Source organism: Meles meles, chromosome 2 (assembly GCF_922984935.1).
Source record: "Meles meles chromosome 2, mMelMel3.1 paternal haplotype, whole genome shotgun sequence".
In the NCBI taxonomy this organism is placed as follows: Eukaryota; Metazoa; Chordata; class Mammalia; order Carnivora; family Mustelidae; genus Meles; species Meles meles.
The window spans coordinates 196,936,255-196,963,997 of NC_060067.1; the positions used below are offsets into that span (position 1 = coordinate 196,936,255).

The 27,743-nt window shown below is 37.8% G+C and overlaps 1 protein-coding gene and 1 pseudogene across 4 annotated transcripts in view; one reads left to right on the forward strand and one right to left on the reverse strand.

The window, feature by feature from the left end:
• The window catches only part of TENM3 (teneurin transmembrane protein 3), a 598,389-nt gene that overhangs the window by 181,926 nt on the left and 388,720 nt on the right, over positions 1-27,743 (reverse strand). For all 4 annotated transcript variants that reach the window (XM_045997095.1, XM_045997094.1, XM_045997093.1 and 1 more), the window contains one exon: positions 1,265-1,502. In XM_045997095.1, coding sequence (XP_045853051.1) covers positions 1,265-1,502 — 238 coding nt within the window. The remainder of the gene's footprint in view (positions 1-1,264; positions 1,503-27,743) is intronic.
• LOC123936639 lies at positions 17,057-18,655 on the forward strand (annotated as a pseudogene).

A 27,743-nucleotide genomic window follows, 5' to 3' on the forward strand; every position in this document is an offset into this window, starting at 1 on the left:
ACAGGGCATTTTGGGGGGCATACTCCCCAGAGTCTTCTATTTTCTGGATTTTATGTGGTGATGATTCTTTTTCTCTGAGCCTAATGGAAGCCTAGGGCAGAAAAGAAATAAATGCTGCGAGGAATGTTAGGGGGACTTTGTCATAAGGTTGTCAATCGGAAGCCAGTGAGGAAGGACACCACCCCTAGCTCGTGCAGTACATGGTATAAAGAAGACATTGACGGTCAAGGTTCTGTCTGAAGAAAGAAGGAACATTTTTTTTGTGCTGAGAGATATTTACGAACGCAAGGGATTAACTCAAAACTTGTTCTACACTAGTTCTGTACGTTCGTCCGAGTGGTTTACTCCCTGTGGGCCAAACCGTGTTAGAAGTCTTAACTTAAGGATCTCACTGAAACACCTGGATGTGTACAGAGAGAGGACACGAAGCTGGGGAAGCCTCTGCAACACAAGACTGAGAGCAGTCCATGGGCCATCACACAGAAATGGGTCAAAATGACTGTGTATTGTGACAGAATAGGAGTTTCACGGTTTACAACAGAGGATGGGAGTTTCAGGAGTTAGAGATCTCAGTTCATCATAAGGAAGAATATTACCATCTAATATTATTGTCCAAGAACGAGGGGGATGTCTTAGGAAATAATGCTGAAAGGAAGCTTAGAGAGTAGGTCCCATCTCCCGTCTATGGCAAGAAACTAAAACATCTTCCACAAACGGTCATCTGACTTGTGCTTCACTATTCTGCTCAGGAATCCTCTATGATTTTAGGATGTCAAGGACAGAACGTGTCCTGTGAAAGGAAAGATGTCTTAGAACCAAGTGTCTGTTAACCATGTTCATCGAATCAAATGACCTATGGGACCCAGAATCACACCCTCGACCTCCATCTTTTTCTCGACGTGTCTGATGATTTTGTAGATAAGTGAAAAAAAAAAAAAAAAACAGTAGCAAGGCAGAGTTTCACTAAAGGCATTCGTTCTCGTGTCTTGTAGCCTACACAATGTGTGAAAAGGATGAGAATGTTCACCGGGCTGGCAAGTTAAATATGACCAGTACCCTGGCGCTGTTCTCAGTGAAGACAAAACACAGAGTATGTAAGTATGGTAAATTTGTTCACAAGAAGAGGCTGAGACTAGTTTATCTTTACATGCGAGACCTTAATCTACATGGCTGGCTGACTCTGGTACGGTGGCCATTCTCCGAGCGGACATGTGGCGCAGCCCTACCAGCCCGATGATCTGGGAGTCTCCCGCAGAGGACTCACCTGCTTTCCAGTGGTACATTACTGCCAAGGACCCAGCTGTCTTGCAGCTGGACGGACTCGGGTGTGGTTTGCAGCTCGGCGGGCAAAGCAGCCGGCGGGGCCGGACTCTGGTTCCTTCTATTGGTCAGGGAGTTTCTGTTGAGAGAAGTGATGGACGGATGGTGTTGGGCGGGGTGCTGTTTATGGGGTGGTGGCAAAGGCCGCAGAGGGGGCTGGTCTTGGTTGTTTGCAGGTTGCTCTGTAAAAAGAAAAAGAAACTCATTATATATTTATCTTGATATATGTATATGTACCTACGTAGCTACACACACCATCAATTTCTTGGGGGACCCACTGCAGATGAATCAGAATTAAAAATTGCATTGAAATCCATAACCTAATAAATTTGCATATTATTCTATTAAGCGGGTGTTCAGTGACATTCTCTAAGAGCAAGTTTACCCTTGATACACGAAGTACTAATTAATATACAACAGATGGTAAAATTGGTTTTGGTTTTAATTTGTTTCAGGTTTTTTTTTTCATCTGGTTTTATTAACACCTACAGAAAACAGTATCTGACAGGTCCCCTAATGTGCCTTTCGACTTCAGCTTTTTTTAACAAACCAACCCTGAAATTAAATGGGTAATTTCCATGGAACACAAAGGTTTTCGAAATGCATATAATCCCTATAATTATTTAATGGAGTTTTTTTAAGCTTTATTTAACTGCAATAAATTATTACAAGCTAGTTGCTAAACAGCAGTAGACTACTCTAGTTTAGTGCATTTCAAATAAGGCAGATCTGCGTTATGATCGGCTAATAGACGCTAAGTATTCTTTAGCAGAAGGTCACTCTGTGAAGCAGATGTTGTTTCATGGATATTTAACAGACTGAATCACATCTGATTACGACGTCAGAAGACTCATATACTTAATGACCGTTACATCCATTAGAACACACACAGAACAGATTTTCCAATTTCACAGCATGCAGTATAACCACATTTTAGAGGAAGTCATAGGTGACCAGAGCGACTCACGCCACTATGTCAGTGGTACAAATATTGTGTTCGAAACCACGATCGTAAGGGATCCAGCAACTTCCAAATATGAACACAATGCTAGGTCATAGCCGTGGAGAAAATCTCTAAGGCTTAATAAGTCGTAAGTTAAAAGTTACAAATTAATGTAACATGAGACTGACTTTTCAATCTCATTGCCTGCCTCTGGACATGCTAGAATTCACAAACATCACATTTGAACAGACAGACAGACGACTCCTTAATTTAATGCTAAACTTATTATGGTTCCAAACATAGGAGATGTCAATTTTCGACCAAAGGCAGTTCAAAGTGCAATATAAATTTAAAGTGATGTATTAAATCATGCTATTAATATAAATGCACGTATTAAAAGAGAATAGGAAACACAGGGGCTATCTTTCATTTGCAGCGTGAACTCCAGCAGCAATTGTTATGCCAAATAGAGTCTAACACTGTAATTCTGATTGCATGAAATGAATACTTGATATGTAATAACGTGAACATGTATTATCAAACCTCTTTACAGGGCACAATAATTAAAATAACTCCTCCCATAGCACATAATATCAGTAATTACAGTGTATTTCTAATGGTCTCTAACAATCCATATAATATCACTTAACAACTAATAATTTCTTACTCTTGAGATGAGGGACAGAGACAATATCTAAGCATACGAAATGAAGCTACTTTCTTGCACAGTCTCTATTCTTGAGGATCCCTATACTAGAAACTTCAGAAATCTTGCTTGGTCCATTATTTTGGTGCTCACGAAAAATTAAAAGAATATCTACATCTCCATTAAATTAAAGGTACCCTTGGAGGTAATGAGAGGGCTAAACTAGCACATACAGTTTTAATTGTGTTAGAAGAAAAGAGTTTAAAACTCAAAGAAGATTTAGTATTCAGGTATCATATGATTAATTGTGTCTTTTCCAGCATTAGTGCATATGATTAGAATATCTATGGATGTCTTTGAGGAGCATTTCGAAAGCTGCTTTTATAAATATATACATACGTGTATATGTATCTATGTATATACATATATATGTATGTATGCATGTATATGTTTATTTTACAAAAAGCCAAGGGCCTTACTAGGTTAGTGTCAATGCAAAGGGAACAAAGAAATGATCAAAACATTTCAAAGGGAGAAGTATTAAGACCGAGTCTAAAAAGAAGCAGGGGTATATGTCAAATGACGCCATGTTTTTAAGCATGGCTCCATGAAAGAATGGAACTATATTATACATATGATGTATAAATTATGTATTGGATATTATACTAACTAGAGGAGAGAGCAGTGTGGAGTAGCGGTTGATACCAAATTTAATTTCTAACTCTGTGAGGCATCACCATAGTGAGCCTCAGTTTTCTCATTTGTAATGTGGAAAATAATACCGTCCCATGTAGGTATTAGTTTAATTTTAGGACTCAGTGAAATGAACTCATTTATTCATTCGATTACCTGCTGAGTCACGCAGCCCACAAACATTTATTAAGCCTCTATGTTCCAAAGATACGCTAAGTCAACAAGTGAAAGTACTATGTAATGGTGAAAACATCATGGATATTAAGGTTGTTCTTGAAGATGAAATGATTTTAAGATCTATTGCCATCATCACATATTTAAATATGTGGAATTTAAGATTCATATTCTTGGGGTGCCTGGGTGGCTCAGTCAGTTAAGCGGCCAACTCTTGGTCTCGGCTCAGGTCATGAAGTCAGGGTTCTGAGATCAAACCCCACATTGGACTCCGCGCTCAGCGGGGAGTCCGCTTGAAGATTCTTGCTCTCCCTCTGCCCACCCCTCTCCCCCACTCACACATGTGCTCCCTCTCTAAAATAAATAAATCTTTAAAAAAAGGATTCTTATGGGGCGCCTAGGTGGCTCAGTGGGTTAAAGCCTCTGCCTTCGGCTCAGGTCATGATCCCAGGGTCCTGGGATTGAGCCCCACATCCGGCTCTCTGCTCAGCAGGGAGCCTGCTCCCTCCCCTCTCTCTGCCTGCCTCTCTGCCTACTCGTGATCTCTGTCAAATAAATAAATAAAATCTTAAAAAGGATTCTTAAACGGTGAGAACAAACTTCCATTTAAGGTTTCAAAACTAATTAGCACTATGGTGGCCTTCTCTAGGTTCGCTCATTCATTTGGCAAGCCTCCATGAAGAACTTATGATGAACAAGACATCATGCAAAGATCCATGCCCTTGTCCATAGCAGCAATGTCCAAAATAACCAAACTATGGAAAGAACCTAGATGTCCATGAACAGATGAATGGATAAAGAAGATGTGGTATATGTCTACAATGGAATACTATGCAGCCATCAAAAAACCTGAAGTCTTGCCATTTGCCATGACGTGGATGGAACTAGAAGGTATTATGCTAAGTGAAATAAGTCAATCAGAGAAAGACAATTATCATATGATCCCCCTGATATGAAGAATTTGAGAGGCAATGGTGGGGGATTTAGGGGAAGGGAGGGAAAATATGAAACAAGCTGGGATCTGGAGGGAGACAAACCATAAGAGACTCTTAACCTCACAAAACAAATTGAGGTTTGCTGCGGGGGCAGTGGTATGAGGGAGAGGGTGGTTGGGTTATGGACATTGGGGAGCGTATGTGCTATGGTGAGTGCTGTGAAGTGTGTAAGCCTGACGATTCACAGACCTGTACCCCTGGGGATACTAATATGTTATATGTTAATAAAAATTAAAAATTAAAAAAAAAGATCCATGCCCTTTTCAATTGTTTATCCAGGTGATTTCAGCACAATGTGTTCTGTCTGCTGGGACCTCTTTTGATCTGAGTACATAATCATGAGGTCTTCCTATAAAACAAATCCAGATAATGAAAGCTAGATTCACTCTAAAATTTGATGGAAGAGAATAAATGCAGAGCCTGAGTGAGATGGGATGGATGACCAGAAATTTAAATTCTGCAGCCGTTCACAGAGGCAAAATCCGAGGATTCCCTTAGAGGTGCACGCTGCCTCTAGGGATTTGGGCTTATAGGATGTAAGAAGTAGTGGAAATAGTATCTATACCCACTTATTCAAGACAGCATAAATTTATCAAGCATAACAAGATAAAAGAAAATTAAACATAGCCTGAAAGGAAGAAAGAGAGAATAACAGAAAATAAAGTGGGAAAGATAACATAAAGCCAGATCTAAAGCCAATGGACAAAATGCCGTTGTATAGTTCTGTACATTTTTAAAGCAGGATACAAATCTGGCTCTAAATTATTTATCGAGTTGTCAACGCAAAAAGGGAAACATGATCAGTTACCTGATTTGGGATGTTTTTAAGATCACAAGGTTTGCTTGAGAAAAGCATTAACCATTACTGGTATTGAAAAGAGAGAGAAAATTTTCTTCTAAGTCCGCAGGGTAAGAAAAACTGAATATCCAGGAAAAATTTTATGACTTGGGTTCAAAATGCACACAAAGAGGGGTGCCTGGATGGCTCAGCCAGTTAACCATCCAACTCTTGACATGAAAAATTAAAAGAGTATCTACATCTCCGTTAAATTAGAGGTACCTTTGCAGGTAATGAGAGGGTTAATCTCAGGGTCATAATCTCGGGGTTGTGGAGCCTGCTTAAGATTCTCTCTCTCCTGCTCCCTCTGCCCCTCCCCTACTAAAACAAACAAACAAACAAAAAATGGATACAAAGAAACAGAATAGGGTCAGATTTGGAGACAAGCACTTAAAATCTAATACTTGTGACCAGATCTCCATTAAGACCAACCAAAACACCAACTGTGGCCTTTGCTTTAGGCTGATGTATTGATACAAGATTCCTGTAGATTTGAGAAAGTTGTGGATACAACAACTCTGAGTCATAGAGGGGACAATTAAACCTCAGAGTTACCAGGTTTAATGTCCCTGAGGCATAGCTCTGAACATGTCATTTTCCTTAGAAACTCCAAAGGGCTTCCTCATACCTATAAAACATAAAATGCACTTTCTGAAGGCAAATGTCATATTTTCCTGAGTTAGTCCTCAAAATAGTTTTGCAGATGTTCCCCCATATATCTTGTTCTCGTCAAGCTTGCTGTACCCAGTGTATACACCTTTCCACAAAAGCATATTTGCTTCTAACTGGAAAGACATTATCCTCCATTTTTCTCTATCCAAACCTTACGTACTTCAAGCTCTAAGAAAGAGGACATTCCTGTTTTCTTCAAGTAGAAATCAGTTATTTCTTCCCTGAGTCTTAAAGTATTTTATCTGAGCCTTTTTCATAGCTCTTTTCACCTCCCCTGTCACAATTAATTATATAGGTCTCATGTCTCCTATTAGACTCAATATGGGCAGGATCCACATCGAATTCACCTATGGGTAGATATGTGATCCGTAAATAAATATTTATTCACTCAATCTATATTTGATGAATACTTTGTGAAAAATTCAATGAAGAGAACGTTGAGTTGGTAAAGTGCAGAGCCTGCCCATAGGACCTTTAATTGCAAGGTCATTTGCAATGTGCCTTAGCTCCTCAATTCTTAGACCCTGAAAGGCAGGGACTCTAACTTACATTTCTTTGGACTTTACAATATCTTTATTCAGCCTTGTACTTCAAAGACTCCTAGAAATGTGCTGACTGATCAGTAACAATTAGGCAATAATGGCACCTTCAGGCCTCATCCCATACAGGCAGGGTGCCATGTTACTTCCCCCAGACTTCAGGTTTTGGGAATATTTCTCCGGAACCGTACCAGGGGTTCCAGTAGTTAAAATCTACTTTTTAAGATGTGAAAATAAGGGGCACCTGGGTGGCTCAGCGGGTTAAAGCCTCTGCCTTCAGCTCGGGTCATGATCCCAGGGTCCTGGGATTGAGTCCCGCGTCGGGCTCTCTGCTTGGCTGGGAGCCTGCTTCCTCCTCTCTCTCTCTCTCTGCCTGCCACTCTGCCTACCTGTAATCTCTATCTGTCAAATAAATAAATCTTTAAAAAAAAAAAAAAGATGTGAAAATAATGAGAAGAGTACCTAAAATAAATATGAATATATAAAATACAAACCTATAAGATCTGAGACAATAAAAATACAGATATATTACAGCTTTACCCAATACAGTTATGTCTTCCTTGTATTTTATGTTGAAAATGGAACTACCCTATGACCCAACAATTGCACTACTGGGTATTTACCCTAAAGATACAAACGTAGTGATCCAAAGGGGCACGTGTACCCGAATGTTTATAGCAGCAATGTCTACAATAGCCAAACTATGGAAAGAACCTAGATGTCCATCAACAGATGAATGGATAAAGAAGACGTGGTGTATATACACAATGGAATACTATGCAGCCATCAAAAGAAATGAAATCTTGCCATTTGCGACGATGTGGATGGAACTAGAGGGTATCATGCTTAGTGAAATAAGTCAATTGGAGAAAGACAGCTATCATATGATCTCCCTGATATGAGGACATGGAGAAGCAACATGGGGGGTTAGGGGGATGGGAGAAGAATAAATGAAACAAGATGGGATTGGGAGGGAGACAAACCATAAATGACTCTTAATCTCAGAAAACAAACTGGGGGTTGCTGGGGGGAGGTGGGGTTGGGAGAGGGGGAGGGGGTTATGGACATTGGGGAGGGTATGTGCTATCGTGAGTGCTGTGAAGTGTGTAAACCTGGGGATAAAAATACATTATATGTTTATAAAAAAAAAAATTGGAGGGGGAGGCGAACCATAAGAGACTATGGACTCTGAAAAACAACCTGAGGGTTTTGAAGAGTCAGGTGTGGGAGGTTGGGGGAACAGATGGTGGGTAATAGGGAGGGCACAAAGTTTTGCATGGAGCACTGGGTGTTGTGCAAAAACAATGAATACTGTTACGCTGAAAAAATAAATAAATTAAAAATAAAATTTAAAAATAAAATTTTCTCATTATGCTTAGTAGAAATTATTATACTCGGTGAGAGTCTTTACCCACCACACTCCTTCTTTCTACCTTTTGTCAAGTTCTTATTGCTGATGTAACTACAGGACAGCCTAGCAGCTGCTTGTTTTTATTTGGTAAACATAAGTGATAGCAGATGATTTTTATTTTTATTTTTTAAAAAAAATTTAAAAGATTTTATTCATTTGAGACAGAGAGAGAGAGAGAGAAAAGGAAAGAGCACGAGTGGTAGGGAGGAGTAGAGAGAGAAGAAACGGACACCTCACTAGCAGGGAGCCAGACACGGCACTCGGTCTTAAGAGTCTGAGATCATGACCTAAGCTGAAAGCAGGTGCTTAACCGACTGAGCCACCCAGACGTCGCTACAGCAGATAATTTTATTTTTTTTATTTTTTAAAGATTTTATATATTTATTTGACAGAGAGAGAGAGACAGGGTGAGAGGGAACACAAGCAGGGGGAGTGGGAGAGGGAGAAGCAGGTGAGCCCGAAGCGGGGTCTGATCCCAGGACTCTGGGATCATGATCTGAGCCGAGGGAAGACGCTTAACGAATGAGCCACCCAGGTGCCCCAGCTCACATAACATTAATGATAAGTATTAGATAGGTAAGACTTTGGTCATTTTGCTCAGCCCTCTGTCAACAAAGAATGTATAGCCCAACAGTGTCATTTAAGGTTGTCACCTCAAAGCCACTGACATGCGGTAATGACTTGGTTCAATGGCATGCACAGAGTAGGGTGTGTTGAGAAATCATCAAAGTGTTAGGAGCCACAGAAACTCTCTGATAATGGGGCAGATTCCAGTTGAAGCAACCTATAAAACCCCAATTCTAAGCAAACGTAAGGCATGTTGACAGCACTCTGCAGGGGGATGAAAAAGTTGTGACAATGTCTCTGTAACAGCAACGAGGCTATTATGATCACTGAGGTGAAAGGCAGGATAGAGAAAATGACAATAATGTGGATATTTATTTTTCAGTGGCCCTATTTTCTTAAGTTATATATCTCTCTGAGCTTCATTTATTTTGTAGTGCTTAGTTAAAGGATCTGAAAGATATAGAAAATAATAAATAGTAACTTATTCAGGGTAGAAAAGAAAGAACTTCCTTCAGGGAAGAACATCATGAGGGAAAACAGTACAGCTGACCCCGGAACACAGGGGTTAGGGGCACAGACCCCCTGAGCAGTAAAAAACCTCGAGTATAACTTGTGACTCCCCAATACACTTAATTACTAATAGCCTGCTGTTGACCAGAAGTCTTACCAATAACATAAACAGCTGATGAACACATATTTTGTATCTTATATGTATTATGTATTATATTCTTATAAGAAAGAGAATTAGAAAAAAGAAATCATAAAAAAGGGAAAATACAGTTACAACACTGGGTTGTATTTATTGAAAAAAAAAAAAACAAACCCACGTCTGAATGGACCCACACCGTTCAGACCCACGTTGTTCATGGACCAAGTATAAGCGAGAAGCCTCTTAGCAATCGATACCATTACCACGAGACGCAAGGACACACAGTCAAGTATGTCCGAATGGGAAAAGTTTTTCCTTTAATAGGTACCAAAGCAAGAATCGGAAACATCCTAAGAATCAGAAATAAACTCACGTGGTGTCAGTTCCCACGGAAGAGGGAATTTTATCTCACAGTTGTGAAGTCAACCTGAGTCTCTTTTTCCCATGTTGTGTGACCACAGAACCAAGTCAAGAATTTTTAAAAGGTGGTGTGGGAGACGCCTGGTTTTTTTGAAAACGTATCTGGTCATATTCACAGTTCCATTTATGTGTATGTATGTGTGTGTTTGTGTGTGTGTGTGTGTGTGTGTATTTTTAAATTAAAAGCAGTTTCTAGACCGTTATATCGAATTCAGCCCCAGTTCCTCTCTGCTTTATGGCCTTGGGCTGTGGCCTTTGCGGAACACAGTGGAAATGAACTCCCAAGTGCAAAAGCTGGGGGATTAAAGCATGCTTGTGTGCATGCCCGTGTGCCTGCTCCCCCCAACCCCCCGGCCTACTTGTGATCTCTGTCTGTCAAATAAATAAATACAATTTTTAAAAAATAATATGGCACCATGTAAAAATTTCCATCACTTAACATTTCACTTGTCATGTCACTTAAACATTTCACACAGCTACATGCAAATCAAATGAAAGTTTAAAATGTGCTTTAAAAACCATAAAATACTATATAAATAAACAGTATTGTTCTTATCACCTTCAGGAGCAGACAACTGATTGCAAGATAACTTATATAAAGATATTTGAGTATGAAAACCTTAGAGACAGAAGATACAAAAGAAAGACTTGCACTGTCCAGAGGGTATAATTTCAGTGAGCACAGATGAACCGATTTACTGTACTTACTGAGTTAGTGAGAATTTGGTTTGTTTCCTTAGGGTGATACCTTGAAATGAGGATTAGACGAAAGATTTAAAGACTTTAAATCTTTGCATTCTTGTCCTTTGAGAGTTCCCTGTGCTTTCTATTTCAAACCATGTGACCATCTGGATGACCCATCAATTCCCTTGCCACAAAATGCGGGAAGTTCTGGGTAAAATATAATAAATACCTTTTGGATTGATTCATTCAGTATAAGTATGGAGTGTCTAACAGGTACCAGGCTCTGTTCCAGGTGCTGAGGATGTAACAGGAAACTAAACAGCCAATGGTCTTATCCTACCACTCAACTTATATTTAGGTTAATATAACTGAATTAGAAAGAAAGAATAGGCCAGAAACCAAAGGGAGAGAAAAACTGTTCAGAGCAGGTGATCTGGGGAGATCTTCCTGTCTCTGTAAACTTTGTAACCTCCAATGAAGAAACAAGAGATAACACGTCAATTGTTACCGAGACACCTATGTATATGAGACCTTGGAAGCGCCATACCTGCAGTCTAAGAGTAGACTCAAAATTCTCACTGCAAATGGAACAAAAAGGAATCTTGCTGTGTTTCTTAATCCCTGCATGGGGAAGAAATTGACTCCTGAAAATTTTAACCACTGGCTTAGGCTTCCCTAGGGTTGTCATATGAGGTTGAAGCTTATGCTCTGAACAGAGTTCTGGAACCTCAAGCCAATAAATTAGTATTAAAAGTGCAATGCTCCTCCCTGGGGGACCGGGCAGAAATAAATGCAAAACTTCTTTAAAAGAATATGCTCTCAACTGAAGTCACAAAGGATTTCCACAAATAAAACTTCTTTAAAAGAATATGCTCTCAACTGAAGTCACAAAGGATTTCCACAAATAAAGCACAGCTCTCAATAAATTTACAGTCTGAAGTTACAAAATTTAAGAGGAAACAATCCACATTGAGCCAAAATCTATAGACAAAATAGACAGCAGAACAGATCTCCCCCAAAACTTCAGATAATATAACCATCAGATAAAACCTAAGTATGTTTAGAATGATCAAAGACTTAAAAGAAATGAAAACCATATGAATAAGACAGTACGAGAAAAAGGAATTTCAAAAAAGTAGAATGTGGATAAATAGGAAGAAATGCAGCCATTGAAATCAGACACTTACTGGATAGTTTAAAGAGTATATTAGACACAACTGTAAAGAGTACCAGCGAATTGGAAAAGAAATCTGAGGAAATCACTCAGATGGCATCAGAAAGATGAAGAGTGATTAAATATGAAAGAGTAGGTCTAAGACAAAAGAAGACATGATAAAGGAGTGCAATATATATCCAGAGAGAGTTGCAGAAGGCAAGAACAGAGCTTTCTTGAGAGTTAAACAGCTTTTCCCAAATTTCCTAATACCACGTTTATGGCTGTCATATTATACAGAACATGGACTTACTCATCTCCTTCTTGTTTCATATAAATTATCTCTGCTATTGTCTTCTTTGTTATTGGATGGCAGTTTTGGGGGGTTATATTTTATAAAAGGAAACTTCTTTTTTTTTTTTTTTTTTTTTTTTTTTTTAAAGATTTATTTATTTGACAGAGAGAAATCACAAGAGAGGCAGGCAGAGAGAGAGAGGAAGGGAAGCAGGCTCTCCGCTGAGCAGAGAGCCTGATGTGGGACTCGATCCCAGGACCCCGAGATCATGACCCGAGCTGAAGGCAGCGGCTTAACCCACTGAGCCACCCAGGCGCCCCAAAAGGAAACTTCTTTTAAATGGCTGTAACTTCTCTTTGAAGATATTCTGACTTCTATGGTTACTGTTCAAAAACGTGCAGCTAATCTAAAAAGTTAAGCACCCTAACTTACTTCAGGGGATGGAAACAAATGTAAATGTCTACCTTCTCCTTGTTAAAACAGTTCATCTTTTACTATACTTAACCCTAGTAATGCCACAGATTTATCCTCTATGGAATTCTTAGTTTTACATATCAATTTCTCACAGAAACATACATAAAATTTATCTATTATACATGCATAGAAACCTGGATAAAAATACCTTCAAAATGTCTCAGTATATGTTTCAAGCTATTCTTCTACCCATTTTAAAATACTTTCCTTTTTAAGAATAATGCTTTTTAAGAGAATAAGTAAAATGGGAAGAAGCTATCCCCATCTTGACAATAAAGAATTGTTGACATAAAATCAATAAATACTTCTCTCCTCTCTCATTACCTAATGAGCATTTGATTTTAGTGCAATTAAATTTTATTGACTTTAAATGGAGTACATGATATGATATAAATAAAGCACATACTTGTAATATGGATAAGGATGGGCTAGAAGGCAACTAAAAGCTATTACACTGTAACAAATGGCTTTAAAGAATAAGAAAAGTACCACGAATATTCCAAATAATGCAAATTTGCTATGCCTTTCAGATAATATATTCTTTGTCACAAAGATGTCTTGTACAGAAGAAAGCACTAAAAAAGGAAACAGGAGACATAGGATTTTATGCTAGTTTTACCTAAACGTAACCTCATATGAAATCAACTAACTTCTGGGGCTCAGTTTTCTCTTCTGTAAAAAAAAAAAAAATATGGTGTTTGGGGGCATGGTGGGCTCAGGCAATGAATTCTGAAGTCTTTTAGCTCTAAAATTCTTCTAGGTATTACATACTATTTTCTTGAAACACATTAAATTATGTTATGAATATTCAAATTTTAAGGTAATGAAAAGCCCCATATTATCTTCAGTTATAAGTATAAAACATTAAAGGGACATACAGTAAAAAAATTACTTTATTTCGATTTAAGTATTATGAGAACCTGACCATATTAATTCATGGCACAAATATCTTACCATATTATCTTGTTACAAATATTAAAAATATTGTTTATTTTTAAAATAAACCATTCTGTATTACACATATTTAACTAGTAACATCTTAAGGTACATATAGTCAAAATCACTTTGTATCAAACTTAAATTTATTTCAGATTTTGATATTAAAATTGCTTATGGAAACAACTGAAAAAAATAAAAGCCAGCATGAAACTTTCAAACTTAAAAGAAAACTAACCAGTCTCTTAAAAATTACGATGGCAATTATAATACATTTTAAAAACTATAGTTAATCAATTTTAGGAAAAAAAGATTCGGTTTTGAATCTTGAAACCTTTCTCTGATTTTTCTTTTTTGAATATTTCAGCAACTATAGGAAACATAAGTGATCAAGAAACACTCAGAAAGTATCCAATAACACTGCTGATCTCATTCCCCCCCAAATACTAACTTTGCCATTGACTTATCCCCTAGCGTATTATTTGATCTAGTATTTGTTATCTGCAATTTATTGAGTCCACATTATCTACAAATGCCTTTCACTGAAACAGAATACAATTTTTTAAGTTTCCTTCCAATCACATGATGGTGTCCAGGCAGAGAAGTGTGTTACCGCAAACATTAAATATTATGTAGATGCAAAATCTTCAACAGAACCCATGGTATCCTTCCCCTTCTTGGGATGTGCAATGAGGGTGATCTGTTAGGTGGAAACCATGCAATGATGCTCTTTGATCAAAAGGGAAATAGTTACAGTTTAAGCTGACACTTGCATATTTAGTGAATGCCCTTCCCTGTTAATAATTTTGGGGTAGTTTTTTGTGTGTATGCAGCACTAAAAGCCTCTTCCCAACGTGTATTTTTCCGCTGCTGTAATGACCTAGCACCAACAGAAAGAATGGTGCAGCGAAAAGAACTGCAAAGTACTACAGAAATGCAAGGTACTATTGTTTAGTAGATTAATGATCTGGACTTCCTGAGGCTTTGTTGTGCCTTTTAAAATAGTAGTAAGCATGGCTTTTTGGAGCTGGAAGGCTCGGACTTTATATAGGATGCTAATTGCCAATAGAAACCTTCCTCTCACAACAGAGGTTCAAAAGAAAGCAGGTGCCTAAGATACTCTTCCACGGATCTTCTGATCTTTCCTTTCATGAATCCACAAGCATTTTCGGACCAGTTTATTAAAATTTTCCGTTGAAGAGATAAATGAATTTACAGCGGAGAAGAGTAAAAACGAGTTGGTATAGTAGTGTGCTCAGGCTGCCTTAACAAAATACTACAGATTGGGGGACTTAAAAAATGGAAATTTGCTTTCCAACAGTTCTGGGGCTAGGAGTTCAAGATCATGGCACGGCAGAGTCAGTTTCTAGTGAGGGTTCTCTTCCTGGCTCGCAGACAGCTGCTTTCTCCCTGTGTCTCACTGGGCAGAGCTGGCTAGCTCTCTAGTCTTTCTCCTTAGAAAAACACCAAGTGTTTGGAATCAAGGCCTCACCCTTACTATCTCACCTAACCTTAAGTACCTCTTTAGACTTAACCTATCGCCAAATACAGTCACACGAGGGGGTGGTTTACAGCTTCAACATAGGAATCTGGGGAGAAACCAACATTCAGTCTGTAACACCCGGGTTCAAGTTCCCTGTCTAAAATTTAGCAACTGTAGTTTGAGCAAATCAATTTCCTGTTTTAACTTCTCTGATTCCTCATCTGTACAATGGGATTAATAATCACTCTTATATGGAGGATTCAAAGAGATAATGTATATTAAAGTATTTTTATAAACTGTGAAATATTATTTTAACGTAAGGTCTTATTTTCCAGACTTTCACCATTTATTCAAATAAAGCAATAAGAATATTTTTATCATATATATTATACATATTTATATATATAAATAAATATAATTTTTTTGCCAAAGAAGATGTTTATATATAGTGAGCATATCCAAAAGATAATTTCTTAATTTCTTTCTATAAAAAAATCTTTAAAAACATTGTTTTCATTTTTAAACTTATTAAGGCAAATACAACTTAAATTTCTTTTTAAAGCTTTAATTTATTTATTTATTTATTTATTTGACAGAGCACAACCACAGGGAGCAGCAGAGGGAGAGGGAGAAGCAAGCTCTCCCCTGAGCAGGAAGCCTGACAAGGGGCTTGATCCTGGGACCCTGGGATCATGACCGGAGCTGAAGACAGATGCCTCAATGCCTAGGCCACCCAGACCCCCCCTAAATAAAGTATCTGCCAATATTATTTAGAGTGTTTGTTGAGGATAATGTATCACTAGCATAGAAGATGGAACGAAAGTACATTATTACCGAAATAATTCCATGTGTGTGCAGAGAGGCTAAAATGTGCTTCGGTCCTGGGTAATGAACCCATACTTGCAGGTACTGAGTTCGTACTCTTCGCATTTAAAGCAACACACAAGAAAATGATGCTCCCACCGACACATGTGCCAATGTAGAAATGAATGAAACAACTTTGTGTTTTATGGCATTTACTTTGAAAATCTGATTAAGATAAATGTCTTTAGCTCCTAATTCTTCAATGTCACGTTGTCATAGTTCCCATCAGCAAGATGTTTTAAAGGCTTTCGATTAATATTGCATGCCAGAACTGAAATTACATCCTTTGTCGTTTAGTTCCTAATGGTGCAAGTGATATGTATCAAGTAGTGTTTTATGAAGCGTGCGTGATTTTTATTGTAGGCTGTTTTCACAAATCTTTTTCAGGTTTCGGAAAGACTGCTTAGGGTTTCCAATACATAGGCCGTTCTGTTGAAAATCATGAAGATTCTTAAAACAGAGGTGAAAACTGTATTATTAGAATTTACTTATCGATAAAAAATTCTCCTACCCGAATCTGTTGTGCTTCCATTTTCACAGTCTTGAATACGTTCGCTTTTTCCCAAATATTTTACTAAATCACTTCTTCTAATATTCGCAAAATAGGTGCCAAATACACATCACTCACAAAAACCTTCATCCGTGAGCACGTGCCTTATCTGCCTAGTAAGGAAAATACGTAGCAGGTGGACGTAGTATATATTGACTATTGAAGGCTAACTGGGTTTGTGCTGCAAAAGCATGAATTTTATTTTTTATATATAATTACGAATTTAACAGAAATTAGCATCCTGACATGAATTTCAAAGTTTCTAAAACTCAGTCTTATCATATAGAATTCACTTTCATTTATTAAAGACCCAGTGTCATAATGTAATCTTCATTATATATAATCCAGAAGACTACAACTGAAAAAAAGAAATTCTTATATTTGATAAATATATATCAACGTATGTACACTCCTTGCATCCCCCTTTAACCTATTCTATTCTTTCAGCCTTGGTTACCTTTATCTATAAAATTACGGGATAGATCATGCTTTCTAATACCTTTTCCCAGTTTAAATAAAAATTTCACAGTTCTAGAGCATTGTGTGTGTGTGTGTGTGTGTGTGTGTGTGTGTGTGTGTGTGTGTGTGTCTGTACATGTGCACATACACACAGTTTAAAGCTCTGGATGCTGACTTCAAGTATCAAATGCTGTTATGCTTTATCACTTTGTATTTTGTGAAATATAAATTACTCAAGGTTTTGGGCATTCTGCAGGCCTGATCCCGTCCTCTTCCTCTGCTGTGTCAGCTATGGTGGCTGTAAAGACCCTGAACTCCAAGGCCAAGGTGCCTGAGCCCAGGCAGCACACGCAGTTAACATCAGCACAGCCCAGGGGATGCGGGACGCTCTGAGAACCAACTTGGGGCCTAATGGTGCCAGGAAAATGCCCGTTTCTAGAGACATCAAGCTTACTAAATATGACAACATGCTGCTTCCTAAAACACGAATTGGCCATCCAACAGCCTCCTTAATAGCCCACGTAACAACAGCCCTGGATGACACGAGTGGCGACTGTACCATTTCCAGCGTTCTACTCATTGGAGAGCTGATCGAACAGGTAGATGTCTACATTTCTGAAGGTCTTCATCGCAGAACAACAACACACAGATTTGAGTCTGCAAAGGTACAGGTACCTCAGCTTTTGGAAGAAGTCAAAGTTAGCAAATAGATGGACAGGGACAGCACTTAACAGGTGTCTTGGCCAGAATCTCTCTCTGTACTAATGTACTGAAGTCCTAACAGAGGTTGTGGCGGCCTCCATTTTGGCTGTTACAAAACAAGATGAACCTATTGACCTTTTCATGGCTGAGATGATAGACATGAAACATAAATCTGAAACGAATACAAGCTTACTCAGAGATCTTGTTTTGGACCAAAGGGCATGGCGTCCTGATGTGAAGAAAAGAGTAGAAGATTCTTATGTCCTCATACGTGCAATGTGTTTTCAGAATATGAAAAAAAAAAAAGAAGAAGAAGAAGAAGAAGAAGCAGAGTCTGGCTTTTTTTAAGCAAGAATTCAGAAGAGAGAGAAACTAGTAAAAGCTGAAAGAAAATTCATTGAGGATACAATTAAAAACATGATAGAACTGAAAAAAGAAAGTCTGTGGTGATTCAAAGATCTGTTATTTAATGAAAAGGGAACTGACCCTTTTCCTTAGATGCTCTTGCAAAAAAAAAAAAAAAAGGTGTAACAGCTCTGTGCAGAGCTAAAAAGAGAAGTATAGAAAGGCTGACTCTTGCTCGTGGTGGGGTAGCCGTAAATTCTTTTGATGACCTAAATCCTGATTGTTTGGGACGTGCAGGTTTCATCTGAGTATATATTGGGAAAGGTGACCTTCAGTAAGAAATGTAACAATCCCTGCTCTGTCACATGACTGGTCAAAGGACCAAGTAAGCACATCCTCACTCAAATCAAGGATGCAATGAGATGGCTGGAGGACTGTTAAAAATGCTATGACTGATATCTGGGTGGTTCCAGGTGCTGAGCAGCGGAGCTGGCAATGGGAGAAGCCCCGATTACAAGTCCAGTCAAGGGCAGGGCCCAACTTGGAGTTCAAGCATTCGCGAATGCGTTGCTCATTATTCCCATGGTTCTTGCTCAGCACTCTGGTCTTGACTTTCCAGAAATACTAATTGAAATTAAAGTGAAAGCAGAACATTCAGAATCAGGCCAACTTGTTGGAGGTGCGCACTTAAACAGAGGTGAGCCGATGGCAGCCGCAGACGTTAGCCTATGGCGTAACCACTGTGGGAAGAAGCCCCTCCTTCATTCCTGCACCATGATGGCCGCCAACACTCTCCCAGTTGATGAGACCGAGCAGGCTGCAATGAGTTCTCTAGAAGGCTGAACTGAAGCTTTACCTGTACCATCTGACTCATGAAGACTCTACGCAGTGCTCTTAAGAATGGAGCTATGGAATTTTTGTCCAAGCTTCAAATGATTTTCAAAGGCATTTCCCACACAAAGGAGAAAACACTGACTCCTATTCACATCCTTATGTTCTGGAATTATAATCACAGCATTTTAAAAATTGCACTGCATGTACATACAGTAAGCAGGCCATTTTTTTTTTCCAAGAAGCAGGATGCTTGCCTATAGCTTCCACGATCTAAAACTGCGTGTTAGATAAGCATATGTGATCTAACTTGTTATTAGTATTCCTCCAAAAACAAAACAAAACAATCTCCTAAAGATAAAACAACTGACCAAAGACATTATAAAGGACATTATAAAGGGCTTATTCTGGGATGTGTCTCCCTCGGGCTATATCTCCGTCTTTGATGTAAGATAAAGCTGGCTACCTTTCTCCTGAGTTAGTTGTGGTCTTCAGGGATCTCACAGACATGTGGCTTTTGCCAACTATATGTCTGTTATAAAGGAGAATAAAAATATTAACATGAAGATCAACAGTCTTATCCAGCATTGCCCAGCACATTCATCTTGTTTGGATAATTGCACATTTAAAATTAGAGTCTACTTATCTGGTTCTAGACATTAGGGAATAACGCACATGGAAGAGGTTTTTCAAATTCTAATTCCCCACGGCAGATCACTGCAATTCTCATTAATTCTATAAGGAAGAGCTTGCCTCTCCTTCAATGTTTACTTGAATTTTTTCTGCCGTATGTGGTTCACAGAAGGAATGGCAATAGTTCACTTTAAAAACATTCTCTCCATTAGCGAGAATCGATTTTCTAAAGCATTCCAACACATCCATATCCAGTCTATAACAATTCCTTTAACCCCTGATATTCACAAATCTGTGTGCCTAAAAGAAAATGTTCTTCACTACAAAAAAGAAACAAGGAAAAACAAAGAAAAAGGAACTACATGTTTCTCTACTTTTTTTTTTTTTTGCTAACCGTAACTAAATTGCTTTACCCAGTAATTTCACAAAGAAGTTATAAATCTAAAAGGGAGTTATAAATCTAAAAGGGAGTTTTTAAAAAAATCTAGGCTTAATGTAACTTTATAGACCCAAATGCAACAGTGGGGGGCACAATGGGAGGGAGAAATCTACAGAAGAAATTTTATACTCATTAAAGTTTATGAAATTCATTGGGCTATGTACTCACATACATTATTATTTTATTTACTCTCAGAGCCACCATAGGCTGTTGGTATTATTCCTATTTCATAAGCAAGAAAAGAAAGTTCTGAGAAATTAAGAACTCTGGCAATGGTCAGGGAAAAAGACTGAAGCTTTCCGTACTAATTTATACAGGGATAATTATTTTTGTCAGTTTTGATGTAGACACGTTGTCAAGAAGAAAATGAAGATGAAATGTTAGCTTTAAGACAGTACTGCTGACGAAGGAAACATTGGCCTTAAACAATACATTAGACCAGATGTACTTCTCAGCTATATACACGTTCCATCCCCAAACTGCAGAATGCACATTGTTCTCAGTGCATATGGAACATTCTCCAGGATAGAGCACGTTAGGCCACAAACCAAGGCTCAATAAATTCAAGAAGACTGAAATCCTATCAAGCTTCTTCTTTAACCACAATGGTATGACACTAGAAATCAATTACAAGAAGAAAGCTGGAAAAATCACAAAAATGTAAAAATCAGATAACCAATGAGTAAATGAATAAATCAAATAAGAAATAAACAAATACCTAGAGACATAACAAACATATACAACTTACCAAAATTTGGGATGCACCTAAAGTGGTTCTAAGAGGAAAGATCAAAGTTATACAGGCTTACCTCAAAAACAAACAAACAAACAAAAAAAACCCAAAAAATAAGAAAAATCTCAATTTAACTTTAAACATGAAAGAGCTAGGAAAAGAACAAACAAAAACCCTAGTCAACAGAAAAAAGGACATAACAAAGATCAATGAAACTAAGACCTGGTTCCTTGAAAAGATAAACAAAACTGACAAGCCTTTAGACCAAGAAAAAAAGAGAGAGTTTTCTAATAAAGTCAGAAATGAAAGAGAAGTTACAACTGAAACCACAGAAATAGAAATGATCATTTGAGAATACCACAGATAATTAGACACCAACAAATCAGACAACCTAGGAGAAATGAATACATTTTAAAAACATACAATCTTCCAAGACTGAGTCATGAAGAAACAGAAAATCTGAAGAGATTGATTACTAGTAAAGAGATTAAATTAGGAATCAAAAACCTCCTGACAAACAAAAGGTCCAGGACCAAATGGCTTCACCAGTAAATTTTACCAAACATTCAAAGAAGATTTAATACCTATCCTTCTAAACTCTTCCAAAATATTAAAAAAGAGGGAACACTTCCAAATTCATTTTATGAAACCAACATCACCCTGATACAAAACCAGATAAGGACCCCACTAAAGAAGAAAATTACAGGCCAATATCACTGACAAACACAGATAAAAATTCTCAACAAAATATTAGGAAACTTCATTCAATAATACATTAAAGGATTGTGTGCCATGATTAAGTGGAATTTATTCTAGGAATGAGGGTTGGTTCAACATCATATTTGTAAGTCAATTAATGTGATATAGCCCATCAACAAAACAAATAATCAAAACCATATGATCACCTCACTAGACACAGAAAGTCTTGATGAAATTCAATATCCATTTATGATAAAAACTCAACCAACTGGGTATAGAGGGAATATACTTCAATATAATAAAGGCTACATATGACAAACTCAAAGTTATTCATACTACTCAACACCATACTTAATGGTAAAAACCAGAAAGCGCTCCAAGATCAGAAGCAAGATAAGGACGCCCACTCTCATCATTTTTATTCAACAAAGTATTGGAACTCCTAGCCACAATAATTAGGCAAGAAAAAGAAATAAAATGGCATCCAAATTGGAAAGGAATTAGTAAAACTGTCATTATTTGCAAATGGCATGATACTATATATGGAAAATCTTTAAGATGCCACCAAAAAAAAAAAAAAAAAGTTACAATAAGTAAATTCAGTAAATTAGCAGGACTCAAAATCAACGTACAGTAATCTGTAGCATTTATATAACTAATAGGTGAAAGACCTGTACACTGAAAACTAAAAAAAAACTGATGAAAGAAACTGAAGACATAAATAAATGAAAAGATTCTATGCTCATGATTAGAAGAATTCATATTGTTAAAATGTCCATCACACCCAAAGCAATTTACAGATTCAAAGCAATTCCCATCAAAACTCTAATGGCATTTCTCACAGAACTAGAACAAGTAATTCTAAAATTTTTATGGAACCATGAAAGATCCTGAAAAGCCAAAGCAATCTTGAGAGAGACTAACAGAACTGGAGGCATTATGTTCCCTGATTTTAAACTATACCATGAGTCAAAACAGTATGGTATTGGTATAAAAACAGACAGATCTGTGGAATGGAACTAAATTAAACCCACACATATATCAACAATTAATTTATGACAGAGGAGCCAAGAACGTACAATGGAGATAGGACAGCCTCTTCAATAATGGTGTTGAAAAAACTGGACAGCCACATGACAAAGAATGAAAATGGACCACTATCTTACACCACACACAAAAATTAATTCAAATGGATTAAAGACTTGTAAGACCCAAAACCACAGAATTCCTAAAGGAAAACACTCAACATCGGTCTTAGCAATATTTTGTGGATCTGACTCCAAAGGCAAGGGAAAGGAAAGCAAAAATAAATAAATGGGAATACATCAAACTAAAAAGCTTCTGCACAGTGAAAGAGACCACCATCAAAATGAAAAGGCAGCCTGCTGAAGGAGAGATTTTTGCAAATCATGTATCTGACAAGGCATTAATTTCCAAAATACACACAAAATCCATGCCACCGAATAACAACAAAACAACCTGTTTAAAAAATGGGACAGAGGAAATAAACATTTTTCCAAAGAATACATACTCAAGTGTTAGCAAGGATATAGAGAATAGGAACGCTTGTACACTGCTGGTGGCAATGTAAATTGGTACAGACACTGTGGAAAACAGTATGAAGTTTCCTCAAAAAATCACGAAAAAAACTACAATGTGATCCAGCCAAGAACTAGAAACAACCTAAATGTCCATCAGAATATGAATGAATAAGGAAGAAGTGGGGTGTGTGTGTATGTGTGTGTGTGAGAGAGAGAGAGAGAGATGGAATGGAATGGAATATTACTCAGCCATAAAAAAGAACAAACTCTTGCCATTTACAACAATATCAATGGACTTTGAAGGTATTTCACTAAGTGAAGTAAGTCAGATGGAGAAAGAAAAATACAGGGGCGCCTGGGTGGCTCAGTGGGTTAAAGCCTTTGCCTTCAGCTCAGGTCATGATCCCAGGGTCCTGGGATGGAGCCCCACATCGGACTCTCTGCTCAGCAGGAAGCCTGCTTCCCCCTCTCTCTCTGACTGCCTCTCTGCCTACTTGTGATCTCGGTCTGTCAAATTAATAAATAAAATCTTTTTTAAAAAAAAGAAAGAAAAATACAGTATGATTTCACTTATATGTGTGATCCAAAAAACCCAAAATGAACAAACAAAACAAAACCCTGTAGATATAGAGAAAAGATTGGGGTTACAGGTGGGGAAAAAGGAAAAGGATAAGTGAAATGGATGAAGGGGATCAACTCTACGGTAGAGAAGGATAACTAGGCTTTTAAATGGTGACCACTTTGTAGGGCAGACAGCTATTGAATTGGAATGTTGAACCCCTGAAACTTACATATTGTTACATATCAATTGTGCTGCCATTAAAAAAAAAAGTACTGTAGAAATTCAGTTTTATTTTATTTCAACTTTCTAGAAATTCAACTTTAAATGAAGAAATACTTGCTTTATTTTGAGTCCGGGGTTGGAGTGCCATCTAGTTAAGGCAGAGCTGGAGACCACATTCCAGCAGTGATAGCGAAAGCCTTGTTTTAGTACAGGGAAAGTGCACAGCCTTTTAAACGGGGAATGCAGATAAAAAATAATTTGGATGTTATTTTCCAGTTTCATAAAGAGTTCAACATCTTTCAGATGTAGACAGCATTCTGTCTCATTTTTAAATTTTTCTGAAGCCAGTTCATTTCTTTCTGACAGTGAGAAACAAAGATATATTAAGTTAAAAAATTTTTTTCTAAAAGTACTTATTCAAAAAAAAAATCACACCACAAAATCTGAGATATAATTGCTTTTCTTCTTGTCCTTATAATACATTTTGGGGTTGGGAGGTTATCTTACAAACTCACAATAGTCGCTAATGTAAGCATGAAATATTTTTCCTAACGTGCTTAAGGGATTACCAGAGTTATCAAATCAAACAGTACTACAAAGCACAATCCCATAGGCTCATCTTTGATTATCACCACAATTTACAGACAAATATTTGAGACAGCATTATTAAAAGTTAATGGCCTTCTGGTTTATAAAGAACTGTTAACTCCTTAACTCCTTGTCTTCATTATATACTGCCACGGTTTATATTGTAGTGAGGACATCAAACTAGGGTCAGTTTCTTAGATTAAACAACACAATATCTGCTTCCCTTATAATTTCTTACCTCTTAACCTATCATGTTAAAATACTGAGTAACTCTAATGGTTTTTACCTTACATACATTATAAAAACAGAGTATGAGAATAAAGGCACAATTTATATTTAATGATCGGCTTTCTGCAAGCCAATGCAATTAGATGTAGCGCACCTTAAAACGATCATATGATCAAAAGATCTTCGCCAAAATCAAGTGATAAGGCGGATGCACGGAAACACATACGCAAATGAGAAGGTAGTCGAACAAAGAATGCTAACTAACTTTCAAACAACAGAGATCATGAAGTCCAAGTTAGGGGTAACACATCACCATGCACCCCAAAACGAAAAGCGACCCCCGAAACACTTTAGATTCAAAACCGTGCCACACGTAATCAGCAATCAAAGCAATCAAAGCGAAGCCATCGGGTTGAAGCGGTAAACATTTTGCCCTATCGCAAAGTCGTGAGGCAGGTAAGTCCCCAGATGAGGCTGTGATGTCTGCCATGCCTTCATTCCGGCCTGGAGCTCACAAAGCCCTAGCATAATGAAAACACATTCTGATTTCAAGGCAAGTCAGAAATACGAACTTTCAGAACCGGGTTGAGCTAATGGAGCTATCAAATAGGGAAGTTACACTCACAGTGAAACGGTCACAAAATGATCTCGTTTTCATCCTAATTGGGGGGAAAAAATTCTTTGTGAAGAACCCCGTACCTGTTGTTGGTAAAAGAGGCTCACAACAAAAGAGGAAGGGAAAGTAAAACAAAACAAAACAAAACAAAATCAGTGTTTGCAAGGGTTATTTCTTCAAAGAATTACAGCTGAGGTCAGAGATAATGTGGTACAGGAGGAGACGGTGAACTTAGTTAAGTACCTTCCTTTAAGTGCTTTATTCCCTTTCATTTAGAATACAGAAAAGAGTCAGAACAAGACAAAAGACAAGGAAAGAACCAAATTTCCAAAATAGCATTACGCTACATTATTAATAGTGTCGTACTAAGAGAAATGACAGCTCTCAATAGAGTACTTTTGTCTCTACTTACTTTAATTAAACTCCCTAGGCTTTAAAGTGAATTTGAACTTTTCTTTTAAACAGAAAAAAAAATCATCAAGACCGATTAAGATTTGATTTCTGTCCTCTAATGGTCCTCAAGCATAGTTATATCCTATTCAAAGGGAGGAAAACAGCAAATAGCAAAACAAACCCCATCCTGTAATTTTCTTCAAAGAACTAGGATTTCAGCCTCTGCTCCTCTGCCTTCTTACAGGTAAATTAGTTCCTAGTGTGTCTCCTCTTTTCTAACAAGCACCGATCCATTAAATTTGAAATGAGAATTACAACAAAATTATACTAGTATGAGTGTTTCAATTAACTTTGTCTATACCAGACTTCCTTAACAACTTTGCTTCAGAATAAACCAATGTGATTAAAAAAAAAAATCACTGTAAAGTGTGATCCCTGAAGACTAATGTAGATAGCACATCTATATGGTGGCGGGGCGGGAGGCGGGGAGAAATTTTCAAATCTGTGGACACGACTTTAAAAAGCCACTGTAGGCCAACACAATGCCATCATTCATACCTTAACACGCCTTAAAGGACTCATATTTTGTCCTCTCCAATTGCCAATCTGCCCAAACTAAAGTCATCCCACTCCTTCCATATCCCTGCCCAACCCATCACCCCTTTCTCAACCATTTTCACTTTTCCACTGAAATCATTACTTTGTACTCGAAAGTTCGGTGACATTTTTGACTTATTACCCTCTTTGATCCTCTGTATTCAAGCATCAACAAATCTGTTGTTAGCTGATTATAAAAATGTACCTTGATTATATGTACCCTCCACTGGATTCCCATTGCCTCACTTATCTGGACCCCTATCATCTCTCCCTCTCTACCCCTCATTTATTAAATAAAAACCCTTGTCTGCTGACTCAGTATAAGCCCTGTAAAAAATTGTACATTGACATCTTTGTCTGTTGACTCTCTCCACGTGTCTATCCTGCCTACAACAGACAACTTCGTTTTCATAAAACGAATTCTTCTTGAATCAGCAATGGTTCACTGCTGCCAAACCACAAGTTCAAATTTTATTTCCCCAATAGTGTTCAAGACCTGTGGAATACAGAAGGAGAAGACAGGTTGATAGGTCTGATGGAGCTTATGCTCTTTGGAGCAACTAGACCATACATCTCAGGCAAGCACAAAAAAATAATTTTAAAAATTCAAATTATATGAGGAAAGCAATTCAGGAAGCCTTTGCTTTGTGCTGGGCTTAATTTGGAAGGCTTTAAGCGTAGGCTACACCTTCGATACACCAAAAGGAGAAGCAAAGATATAGGTAAGTCAATGGGGCCATAAGACCAAGAGGTAAGCAATGATACTGGTTTGGAAAGCAACTGAAGAGAGAGTTCTGGGTAGACCAACAGTGGGACCAGCTGATGACTTTAAAATCCAAGCAGGAGAATTTTTATTTGATCTGGTAATGCTATGCAGAGGCCCGCTGCAAGGGATTTATTATGAGAAAAGAAGTGGAAGGAAGATTAACCTGGGTGCCTGTCGAGGGTCCAGGGATCTTGGGACAGTATCTGGCTGTAAAGTGATGACTATCTTTTTAATTGTGGGAGTGGAATAGACTCATTTGGTAATGGTTCATTTGCTCATTCCATACATATTTACTGGACAACTGCCACAGCATGAGGGATGTATCAGTTTAAAAGAAATTAGGTTTCAGCCATGTTGATAATGGTTTTGAAATGTTTCCATATTAGGATAATTTGTTAAGATACCTTATAGGTTGCTGAATCTTTGAGGAATTGTAAGGATAGCCGAAACTGGAAAAAAAAGAGTTGTGTTACTTATGTGCATGATAATCATAGCTGTTAGTGTTTAAAACAGAGTATATTCTCCCAACTTATATGATATTTTTTAAAATTTTATTTATTTATTTGACAGAGAGAGATCACAAGTAGGCAGAGAGGCAGGCAGAGGGGGAGGGGAAGCAGGCTCCCCGCTGAGCAGAGAGCCCGATGCGGGGCTCTATCCCAGGACCCTAAGATCACGACCCGAGCTGAAGGCAGAAGCCTTAACCCACTGAGCCCTCCAGGCGCCCCTATAGTATTTTTTTCTTCCAGATTCGTTAATTATGCTGTTAAGGTAGTTGACCATCTTGATGAGGACTCCACTGCTGTTTCTGAAATGAACTGTCACAGTTTCCTAGGAACCTACTGAATGGTTAGAAATTCCTTTTAGATATTCATCCCTTCACTACAGAAATACCACAGAAAGGGGTCTTCCTTTAAATCCTCAATATCTTTAGAGATGCCTCCCGGGCTGATATTCCAACTAATCCCAATGAGTAAGACACAAATTATCTCCTTTATTGATTGATTGATTGATTCATTCAATAATTCATACAAGACATATACACTGGATACCTGCAGTATTTTACGTACCTGCCGAGTGCTA